The 11,365-nt window shown below is 60.2% G+C and overlaps 1 protein-coding gene, 1 long non-coding RNA gene and 1 gene segment (V, D, J or C); 2 read left to right on the top strand and 1 right to left on the bottom strand.

The window, feature by feature from the left end:
- The first annotated feature begins 317 nt into the window (after positions 1–317).
- Positions 318–1,944, top strand: LOC144377657 (Ig gamma chain C region-like). The segment is given in 3 exon segments: positions 318–729; positions 1,181–1,510; positions 1,622–1,944. Coding segments are annotated over 3 exon segments (1,065 nt in total).
- Positions 1,945–3,179: 1,235 nt separating this feature from the next.
- On the top strand, positions 3,180–7,068 carry LOC144377985 (uncharacterized). The gene is made up of 2 exons (XR_013439371.1): positions 3,180–3,314; positions 5,389–7,068. It is a non-coding gene; the product is annotated as an uncharacterized LOC144377985 (long non-coding RNA).
- Positions 7,069–11,268: 4,200 nt separating this feature from the next.
- The window catches only part of Crip2 (cysteine rich protein 2), a 3,510-nt gene continuing 3,413 nt past the window's right edge, over positions 11,269–11,365 (bottom strand). Inside the window, exon 5 of the mRNA XM_078049061.1 lies at positions 11,269–11,279. Within this exon, the coding sequence (XP_077905187.1) occupies positions 11,269–11,279 (11 nt within the window). The remainder of the gene's footprint in view (positions 11,280–11,365) is intronic.

The raw sequence follows: 11,365 nt of genomic DNA, 5'->3' as shown, positions 1-11,365 counted from the left end.
CACTAGTCAGGCCAGATGCCCACAGGAAGCACAAGGGGACAGGGAGCTGGTGGGCCCAGCAGGACCCAAGATGGCACCCACCCATGGACAGAGCCCAGGAAGGGGCTGGGGGCCCCAGGGCCACACAGGTCCAGTGGTCCTCACATGCTAAAGGATCCGCTGCAGCCTCTCCCACAGGGGCAGGGGCGGCACACAGGGCTAACTGCACACTTGGCTGTGTGTCCCTCTGGAAGCCCATCAGGAGAGGTCTGGCCTGGCCTGGGCATCCTTGAGGTGGGGGTCACCTAGGGAGGTAGGACCTACCAGGTGGGTACCTGATGCCCACAAACCACGACAACAGACCCTGCCTGGTGCTTGGGGAGAGCCAAGGACAGCGGGCCTTCTGTGGGCCTGGGTCCATCTGCGTCCAGCACAGCTCACTCAGTATCTTCTCTCTTGCAGCTTCGACCACGTCCCCATCAGTCTTCCCCCTGGCCCCCTGCTCTAGGGACACATCTGGCTCAGTGAACCTGGGCTGCCTGGTCAAGGGCTACTTCCCTGAGCCAGTGACCGTGACATGGAACTCAGGATCCCTGTCCAGTGGAGTCCGCACCTTCCCAGCTGTCCTGCAGTCAGGGCTCTACTCTGTCACCAGCATGGTGACTGTGCCCACCAGCACCTGGCCCAGCCAGACCGTCACCTGCAATGTAGCCCACCCGGCCAGCAGCACCAAGGTGGACAAGACCATTGGTAAGGGGACAGCCTACACGGGGAGGGGTCCTCTGGAAGTCAGGCAGGTCTGTGCCACCTGGAGAACTTTGCCATGCCTCATGCTCAGGCAGAGTACTCTGTCTCCACCAGGCCCAGGGCAGGCACAGTCTGGATGCCCACGTGTTGTCTCCTGGGCACTGTTCATAGGCCTGCCAAGAGCCATACCCAGGAGCAGCCTGGCCCTAACCTGAGTGCATCCAGGGCAAAACTTACCCTGTCTCTGTGGGTGCCTTCCTCCTCCAGACCTCAGTAACCCCATCCTTCTCTCCTGCAGCTCCCTGTGGTCCTGAACCTACCCCATGTCCACCATGTCCACGTAAGTCACCAGGCCTTGCCCTAAGCCAAAGGAGCGGGACGGGTGCCCAGAGAAGTCTCAGGCAGAGTGCAGGCCCCAGGTGCTGACCCGTGTCCTCTATCTCTCCCACACTAGCTCCTGAAATCCTGGGGGGACCATCCGTCTTCATCTTCCCCCCAAAGCCCAAGGACACGCTCATGATCTCCCTGACCCCCAAGGTCACATGCGTGGTGGTAGATGTGAGCCAGGAGGACCCCGAGGTCCAGTTCAGCTGGTATGTAGACAACGTGGAGGTGAACACAGCTGAGACGAAGCCACAGGAGAGGCAGTACAACAGCACATTCCGCGTGGTCAGTGTCCTCCCCATCAAGCACCAGGACTGGCTGAATGGCAAGAAGTTCAAGTGCAAGGTCAACAACAAAGCCCTGCCCGCCCCCATTGAGAGGACCATCTCCAAAGTCAAAGGTGGGAGAGGGCAGCGGGCAGGGCAGGGCATGGGGCTGCCTGGTCACATGGAGCCTGACTCAGCCCGTCACTGCCCTGTCAATGACCTCTGTGCTGACCTCTGTTCCACAGGGCAACCCCGGACGCCAGACGTGTACGTCTTGCCCCCGCCCCAGGAGGAGCTGACCAAGAACACCGTCAGTCTGACCTGCATGATAAAAGGCTTCTACCCTGGCGACATCTCTGTGGAGTGGGAGAAACAGGGGCAGCCGGAGCAGGACTACAGGACCACCGAGCCCGTCCTGGACTCCGATGGGACCTACTTCCTCTACAGCAAGCTCAGGGTGGACAGGAACAGTTGGCAGCGAGGAGACCAAGTCACGTGCTCAGTGATGCACGAGGCTCTGCACAACCACTTCACCCAGAAGACCCTGTCGCGGTCCCCGGGTAAATGAGCCTGGCCAGTCCTCACCCCACGAGGACACTGTCACCTTCCCTCACCTGCCCATGTTAATAAAGCACCCAGCCTGCCCTGGGACCCTGTGAGACTATCCTGGTTCTTTCTGAGGCAGAGAGCTCTTGGCACGCCTGGGCTGTGGGCTGTCGGCCAGGCTGCCTCCGAGGCCCAAGTTGTCACGGCTAGAGAGAGGGAGGGGTCCCACATGGCCAGACCCAGAGCCAGTGTCTGCCCAGCTGGCTGCAGTTTGCCCCCACAGGGCACCAGGCTTGGCCAGAGGCTAAGCCTCTCCCAGACCTTCCCCAGCCCCAGCAACTCTGGCTGATCAGGGAGATACCTCTCAGGAGCCCGCAGGAAAGGACACAGCCCCCCTGTCAGAGACTGTCCTGGTGTCCTGATTCCCTGTCCAAGGATCTCTCTGTGTCCATGCAGGGGTTGACTAGCCATGGGAGTGGGGATAGGCCCTCCATGCTCTGCCCACCCCTGGGAACACCCACATCTGGCAGCCCTGAATGGCCCAAGGGAGGGACTGTCCAGAACCACACAGACACAGAGCCCAGACCCTTTGGACCAACCCACATGGCACCTGCCCACACTCGTGCACACTGGGGCCTCACACGGGCAACATGCACACCCAGAGCCAGCAAGTGTCTGCTCACTGAACACTCACAAGCACACGGGACCACCCACGGCCTCACACACTGACCAGCTCAGATCCCAGCCTCCTCTCAGGAGGCACCTACACCCAAGCCCTGACACACCCAGGCCCGACACCCACACTGACCCACACACAGGCACACACCCCCTTACCACAAGATCCAGCTCCCTCCCCAGCACAGACCGTCCCTGTAGCTGGGGCCACACCAGGGACAGGCTCTGCCATCTCTCCAGCCCCTGGCCTGGTCACCACTGAATAAGCAGGGGTCACACAGGTTGCAGGGACATCCCTGCAGGGTCACAGGCCCAGTGCTGCCTGGCCAGCCCCACACTGACGCCTGGAGCTCCTAGCAAGGAGCTCCCATGAAGTCCAGGCACCGTCCACAGCCAGGGGGTCTGGATGAGCTGGGCCCCAGTGGGAGGAGCCGGGGGCTGAGGCCCACCAGAGAAGGCCACCAGGGAAACCTGGCCCCAGTACGCGCACTACTGGCCCAGCCCAGCGGCCCTTCTCCTGGCCCCCGGGAGGCAGCTCCCAGGTCCCACCTTGGCGCCACACACTGACCACCTCCTCCCTGTCCAGAGCTCAGCCTGGATGAGAGCTGTGCAGAGGCCCAGGACGGGGAGCTGGACGGGCTGTGGACGACCCTCACCATCTTCATCAGCCTCTTCCTGCTCAGCGTGTGCTACAGTGCCACTGTCACTCTCTTCAAGGTCGGCCACACTGTCCCCTGCTGTCCCCATCCATCCCCCATGACACCACACTTCCCACACACAGTCCAGCAGTGTCTCCTATGCTGTCCCTCACTGTCCCTATGCCCACACTGTCACACAATGTGTCCTGTGCCATCCCCACACTATTCCCATGCCATCTCTACACTGTTCCACGTTGTATCCCATGCTGTCCCCATCATGTCCCACAATGTGTCCCATGCCATCTCCACACTGTCCCGCTATGTGTCCCATGCTGTCCCCACACTGTCCCTGTGCCATCTCCACACTGTCCCACAATGTGTCCCATGCTATCCCCACACTGTCCCCATGCCATCTCCACACTCTCCCATGAAGTGTCCCATGCTGTCCCACACTGTTTCTGTGCCATCTCCACACTGTCCCACGATGTGTCCCATGCTATCCCCACACTGTCCCGTGATGTGTCCCATGCCGTCTCCACACTGTGCCACGATGTGTCCCGTGCCATCCCCACACTATCCACATGCCATCTCCACATTGTCCCATGGTGTGTCCCATGTCATCTCTACACTGTCCCATGGTGTGTCCCATGCTGTCCCCATGCTGTTCCCATGCCATCTCCACAGTGTTCCACAGTATATCCCATGCTGTCCCCTTGATGTTCCACAATGTGTCCCATGCCATCTCCACACTGTCCCATGATGTATCCCATGCTATACCTAATGTCCCACGATGTGTCCCATGCCGACCCCACACTGTCACCATGCTGTCTCCACACTGTCCCATGGTGTGTTCCATGCTGTCCCCACGCTGTCCCCATGCCATCTCCACACTGTCCCATGGCGTGTCCCATGCCGTCCCCACGCTGTCCCCATGCCATCTCTACACTGTCCCACGGTGTGTCCCATGCTATCCCCACGCTGTCACCATGCTGTCTCCACACTGTCCCATGATGTTTCCCATGCTATCCCCACGCTGTCCCCATGCCATCTCCACACTGTCCCATGGTGTGTCCCATGCTATCCCCACGCTGTCCCCATGCCATCTCCACACTGTACCACGGTATGTCCCATGCTATCCCCACACAGTCCCCATGCCATCTCCACACTGTCCCACAATGTGTCCCATGCTGTGTCCAAAATGCTCCATGCCGTCCACCACACTTTTCCCAACGTGTCTCCACCCTGCTCCCCACCTACCCCCAAACTCTCCCGACATTGTGCCCAACCTGTCTCCACCTGTCCCTACACTGTACCCCACCCAATTACCCAAATTGTCCCCTACCCTATCTCTCATGCACTCCTCCACCCCGTCCCCACTGTTCCCCCACCGTCTGCACCCTGTCCCCCACTGTCCTAACTTGTTGCCATCCTGTCCCCCAACTGTCCTCACAACATCCCCCACCCTGTCTCCTCCACCTTTTCCTCATTGTCTCACCTGTCCCCACACTGGTCCAACCGTATTCCCCACACCATCCCCCACTATCCTCACACTGTTCCCCACCTTGTCCCCCACCGCCACAACCATGTCCCCAGACAGTCCCCACCCTGTGCCCCACTGCCCCAACGTGTCCCCACACTGTCCCTACCCTGTCCCCCACCATCCTCACTCTGTCCCCCTATATCCCCACCCTATCCCCTATATTTCCTACCCTGTCCCCACACTGTTCCCACCCTGTGTCCACACTGTCCCACCCTGTCCCCACCATGCTCACCCTGTCCCCCACCACCCCCACCCTGTCCCCATATGTCCCTACCCTGTCCCCTATATTTCACACCCTGTCCCCACACTGTCCCCACCCTGTCTCCACACTGTCCAACCCTGTCCCCCACCATCCACACCCCGTACCCTACCTCATCCCCCACCATCTCCATCCTATCCTCCATTATCCCCACCCTGTCCCCTATAGTCCCCACCCTGTCCCCACACTCTCCCACCCTGTCCCCCACCATCCTCACCCTGTCCTCACCTTATCCCCCACTATCCCCATCTTGTCCCTATTGTCTCCACCTTGTCCCCCATGTCCCCACCGTGTCCCCTCACTGTCCCCAGCTCTCCCTCAGGTGCCTGTGGGCTCACCTGTGCTGTTCTCCAGGTGAACTGGATCTTCTCCTCGGTGGTGGAGCTGAAGCCGACCATCGCCCCTGACTACAGGAACATGATCGGGCAGGGGGCCTAGGCCACCTCCTGCAAGGGGCCAGGGCCTCCCAGACCCTGGAGGACATCCATCATGGCCAGCAGCCTGGCTCCCCAGCCACGCCTGCCCTTGGACCTCACTGCCCTCTGACCCTGCGACTCACTGACCCTGCAGCCCTGCTCCTGCCCTTTGAGGACCTCTGGAGAGCAGGCTCTACCCACAGACCTCAGCAGCCTGGACACAGCCCATCCCTGGCCCGAGACACTGGCCAGGGCCAGCAAGGAACATGTGCACCTCACCAGGACATCACTGCCCTCAGGGGCCGGGAGGAGGCCGAGGTCAGCTTGCTGAAGTCCACCAGGGCAGAGACAGCTTCACACTGTCCACTCCAGCCTCCCCACTGCAGGGTTTCTTGAGAGAGAAGGTGAAGTCCTCAGAACACTGAGTGGGGACCTCTCACCTGAGCTGGGAAGCTCTGGGCCAACACTCCCCAACGGGGGAGCTTCGGGAAGGGCTTCCTATTGTCACTCAGATGGCCTTCACTCCTGCCCGTGCCGCGTCAAGCCCAATCTTGGGTTATTCTGCAAACTCGAGTCTCTCTGGCTCCTGGGAAGCAGCCTCCTGTGTGATGGGGTCTCTGTGCACTGGCCCCTCCTCTTGGCCCACCCACTTCAGAGGTGGGTTCTACCCACAGGACAGCACCTCGGACCCTCTCTGCATGGGGGCAACTGGGGTGGGTCCAGGATGCCACTTCCCACAGTGGGACCCAGCTCCACACCAGGGAGACCACAAAGAAGGACCTGGGCACATGTGGCCATTCCTGGAAGCATGGCGAGTGCTGGGCAGAGACCACCTCAGAGAGTGGGCATCAGCCAGGTGACCCTCTAGGAGAGCGGCTGGACAGTGTCCAGGCAGGCCAGGCATGGACTGACGGCTGAGAGCACCAGGCACAGGAGGCCAGGACACAGCCAGGCCACAGACGGCGGTTGGACCAGAAGCCCCTCCACAGAGCCCAGGGCCTGGGGAGCCATGGCTGGTGGACAGTGACGACGGACAGAGGCCCCCAGGATCTGTTTGTGCCATCACTACTCAGGAGCAAACACCGAGTCAGAGTTTCCAGAGAGGAAAATACATAACAGAGAACAGAGGGACCTCCCAGGGGGGCTCAGGACAGTGGCCCAGGACCTGCACACTTCTGGATTTAATAGGAGAGAACAGAGAGGCCTCCCAGGGGGCTCAGGACAGTGGCCCAGGACCTGCACACTTCTGGATTTAATAGGAGAGAACAGCAGGACCTCCCAGGGGGCTCAGGACAGTGGCCCAGGACCTGCACACTTCTGGTTTTAATAGGAGAGAACAGCAGGACCTCCCAGGGGGCTCAGGACAGTGGCCCAGGACCTGCACACTTCTGGATTTAATAGGAGAGAACAGAGAGGCCTCCCAGGGGGGCCCAGGACAGTGGCCCAGGACCTGCACACTTCTGGATTTAATAGGAGAGGACAGAGAGGCCTCCCAGGGAGGCCCAGGACAGTGGCCCTGCACACTTCTGGCTTTGGTAGCTTTCTCCTTCTAGTTTACAGGAAACCCATTATGTCTTTTCAGGTTTTTTCAGAGTGACATTAAACATCCTTTAAACACCCTGCGCCTCTGTGCTCTGCTGTGTCCACCTGCCCCGCCCTCATGCACGAGGGGAGGCCACAAGGCCAGGCCAGGCCTATCCAGCCCTCCCTCCTGCAGCCTCTCCCTGCCTGGCCACCAGCTCTGCTCTCAAGGCCTTTCCTCCATGGAGGCACCCTCCTCCCAGATGGATGCTGCCTGTGCCTGTCCAGGTCACTCCAGGGAGACCTGGGAACCAGGTGGCCAAGCAGGGTCTCCCCAGCTGGCCACACCAGGCAGGAGGTGTGCGTGCTGCACAGTCAGCTCTGGCAGCCGAGACAGGAAGCGGGCTGGATGCTTCAGCGCTATCCACAGTGTCCCAGAGGCCAGGGCTCCTGGGTAGAGGCAGGGCAGGCCTGGGCCTCTCTCCCTGGCTTGCACTCAAGGTCTTCTCCTTATGTCCACACAGGCTGCCCCCTGTGCCTGTGGGAGTCCTGGTCTCCTCTTCTGCAGACACAGTCCTAGGGCCTCAGGCCCACCCTCGTGAGCCCATCCCAGTGTGGCTCATCCTGAGGTCCTGGGTCGCAACCTCAGCATGTGGGTGTGGAGGCACAACTCAGCCCACAACCACCCTGCCTCCTCTCTTGCAACCGCACCGTCCCACCCTGATGTCCCCAGCATCAGCTCCAAGTCCCATGGCCCACACACCCTCCTCCAAGGCAGGTGCTACCCATTCTAGGGCCACTCAGTCCCCAGGGCACCCAGGTGCCAAGAGCAGCAGGCAGTGGCACAGGGTGGGGGCGTTTGCAGAGACCAGGGAACACAGCCTGGCATGTCAGGGCTGCCCAGTGGAACACGGAGAGTCCACGGCCAGCCCAGCTCAACTTCCCTCTGAGACATACTGGCAGTGGGGAGGGCGAAGGGGCTCTGCAGAGTCCAGGAGGCAGAGAATTGCCAGGGACCACTCAGCTTCCCATAGGAGGACAGCTGGGTCTGTGGACGGCACTGTAGTTGACATCAGGCTCTGTCCACCTCCCCAGGAGATGCTGCAGAGGGGGCCGCGCTGGTCCTGGAAGATGCTGCTGGACATTGGGAGACAGAGACCCAGCTGGGGGACTTTCCAGCCCGAGCTTCGGGAGCGAGCGCCCAGTGGGTGCAGGAGCAGGGGCTGCCTGGGTTCCTAGGTGGGCATTTAGGGGCCAGGCCTCAAGCTGTTAGAAAGTGTTTATTTGGGTCTTTGCTTCAGTGGGCAAGAGACGCGTCCTGCCCAGGGTGGGGCTGATGCCACTTGAGGGGCACTGCTGCCATGGGAGCCTCACAGGGACCTGGAGGCCAAGACAGGCGTTGGATTTTCTGCCAATGCCCACGGGCAGTGAGTGGCAGGGAAACTGGGCCAGGCTGGGTGTCTGGACAGCTGTGCAGGCCTCAGGACAGGGTGCCGGGTGCAGGAGGGCAGAACTTGGGATGCAGAACAGGGGCCCGTCCCAACCAAGGGAGAGCACCCTGGAGCCACGGGGCCCTCCAACACCTGCAGATAAAACCCAGGCCACAGTGGGTAGGACCAAACTGCCCTTGAAGGCAGCAAGATGGAGACCTCTCAGCTCAGCGAACGCTCCCGCCCTCAGGGCCCTGCAGGCAGGCACCTTACCCAGCCCCTTGGGTAAGGAGCAGGCCTCTGTCTTCTGCTGCTGGGGCTCTTGGGGCGTCCCTGTGTCAGGTGAGACCGTGCAGGCCACGGTCCTGAGAGTAGACAGCCCAGCGAGGCTGAGGAATGGAAGGCCAGGGTCACTCCTTGACCAAGCCACTGAGTGCAAGGTAGAGAGAGCTTCATGTAGAGCCTGCCTCCCGCCAGGCCATGGCTCCTGGGCAGAGACGAGGCCTCCCAGTGTCCTCAGCCCCATTCCTGACATGGTCATCTGGCTACACCACAACCAGTGGACAAGAGCGTCGGCTGCAGCCTGGCCAATGTCCTAAGCTACATGGACCTTCAGGGGACACACGCCCACCCACACAATGACAATCAGGGCACACACACATCTGCCTGCACAGGGACCTTCAGGGGACACACACCCACCCACACAGGGACAATCAGGGCACACACACGCCTGCCTCCACAGACCTTCAGGGAACACACACCCACCCACACAATGACAATCAGGGCACACACATGCCTACCTGCACAGGGACCTTCAGGGGACACACAAACACCCACGCAGTGACAATCAGGGCACACACACACCTGCCACACAGGGACCTTCAGGGGACACACACCCACCCACACAATGACAATCAGGGCACACACACACCTGCCACACAGGGACCTTCAGGGGACACACACCCACCCGCACAGGGACAATCAGGGCACACACACACCTGCCTGCCCAGGGACCTTCAGGGGACACACACCCACCCATACAGGGTCAATCAGGGCACACACACACGCCTGCCACACAGGGACCTTCAGGGGACACACACACCCACACAATGACAATCAGTGCACCCACACGCCTGCCTGCCCAGGGACCTTGAGGGGACACAGACACAACACAAGGACCATCATGGGCACACATGCCACTCACACTGGGACATTCAGGGACACACACACACACAAACAGTGACACTCAGGGCACACACATGCCACCCACACATGAATCTTCAGAGGACACACACCCACCCACACAGTGACACTCAGGGGCCACACACACACATAGGGACATTCATGGGAAAGACACCTGCCCACACAGGGACCTACAGAGGACACACTCTCACACACACAGAGACATTCAGGGGACACAACACTCAGGGATATGCTCACACATACAAGGACATTCAGGGGACACACACACACAGTGACATTCAGGGACACACACACCCACACAGTGACCTTCAGGGAACACCCACATACACACAGTGACCTCCAGGGAACACACACACACACACACACACGCACACATAGGAACGTTCAGAGGACAGACACCTGCCCACACAGGGACCTACAGAGGACACACTCTCACACACACAGAGACATTCAGGGGACACATCACTCAGGGATATGCTCACCCATACAAGGACATTCAGGGGACACACACACACACAGTGACATTCAGGGACACACATACCTACATAGTGACATTCAGGGACACACACACCCACACAGTGACCTCCAGGGAACACACACACACACACGCACACACATAGGAACGTTCAGAGGACAGACACCTGCCCACACAGGGACCTTCAGGGGACACACATGCCACCCACACAGGGACCTTCAGGGGTTACACATGCCACCCACCACACAGGGACTTTCATGAGCACACACACCCACTCACATAGGGACATTCCAGGGACACACATGCCCACCCAAACACGGACCTTCAGGGGACACACACTTCCACCTACACAGGGCCCGTCACATGGCACTTGTGCACATCACCCAGCCACACAGGGACCATTGCACAACACACAGCTATGTGAGTCACACACAGGGACACGATGGCCACCCTGCATCCTGCCCCAGCGCCCCCTGGAGACCAGGGCAGCCTGGGGCCGGGAGGCGCTGCAGGAGCTCCTCAGAGCAGCGAGCAGGGACCTGGCAGCCTGGTCTGCTCCACGCCTGGTCTCCTGCCCTCTGGACACAGGGGCCCAGCACACAGGCCCATGTGGTAAGAGAGCTCAAGAGCAATGTTGTCTGGGTGACGAGGGAGAGTGTCCCAGGTTCTGTGGTCACTGCAGTCAACAGGGTGTGGGGGCCAGTTCCCAGGAGAACTGAGAGCACCACTCACATGCTGAGGAGGGAGTGTGAAGAGGGTCAGGAGCAGACGCAACACTGGGTGCTTCCATGGGCACCAGGAGGGGCCAGCTGTGCTGCCACCAGGCCAGACAGAAGGGCACTGCTGTCAATCTCCATCAGTTATCACTTGTCCAGACAGAGGGGGCACTGCTGTCAATCATCCATCAGTCGTCCCTGTGCAGACAGAAGGGGCACTGCTGTCAATCAGCTATCAGTTGTCCCTGTGCAGACAGAAGGGGCACTGCTGTCAATCAGCTATCAGTTGTCCCTGTGCAGACAGAAGGGGCACTGCTGTCAATGAGCCATCAGTCATCACCTGTCCAGACATAAGGGGCACTGCTGTCAACCATCCATCAGTCGTCACCTGTCCAGACAGAAGGGGTACTGCTGTCAATCATCTGTCAGTCACCACCTGTGCAGACAGGAGGGACACTGCTGTCAATCCTCTGTCAGTCATCACCTGTCCAGACAGAAGGGGCACTGTAGCCAATCATCTGTCAGTTGTCACTTGTCCAGACAGAAGGGGCACTGCTGTCAATCTTTCAT

The sequence above is a fragment of the Ictidomys tridecemlineatus genome, chromosome 5, assembly GCF_052094955.1.
Source record: "Ictidomys tridecemlineatus isolate mIctTri1 chromosome 5, mIctTri1.hap1, whole genome shotgun sequence".
Lineage (NCBI taxonomy): Eukaryota > Metazoa > Chordata > Mammalia > Rodentia > Sciuridae > Ictidomys > Ictidomys tridecemlineatus.
The sequence above is the reverse complement of the archived record's forward strand: the minus strand, read 5'-3'. Positions and strand labels throughout refer to the sequence as shown.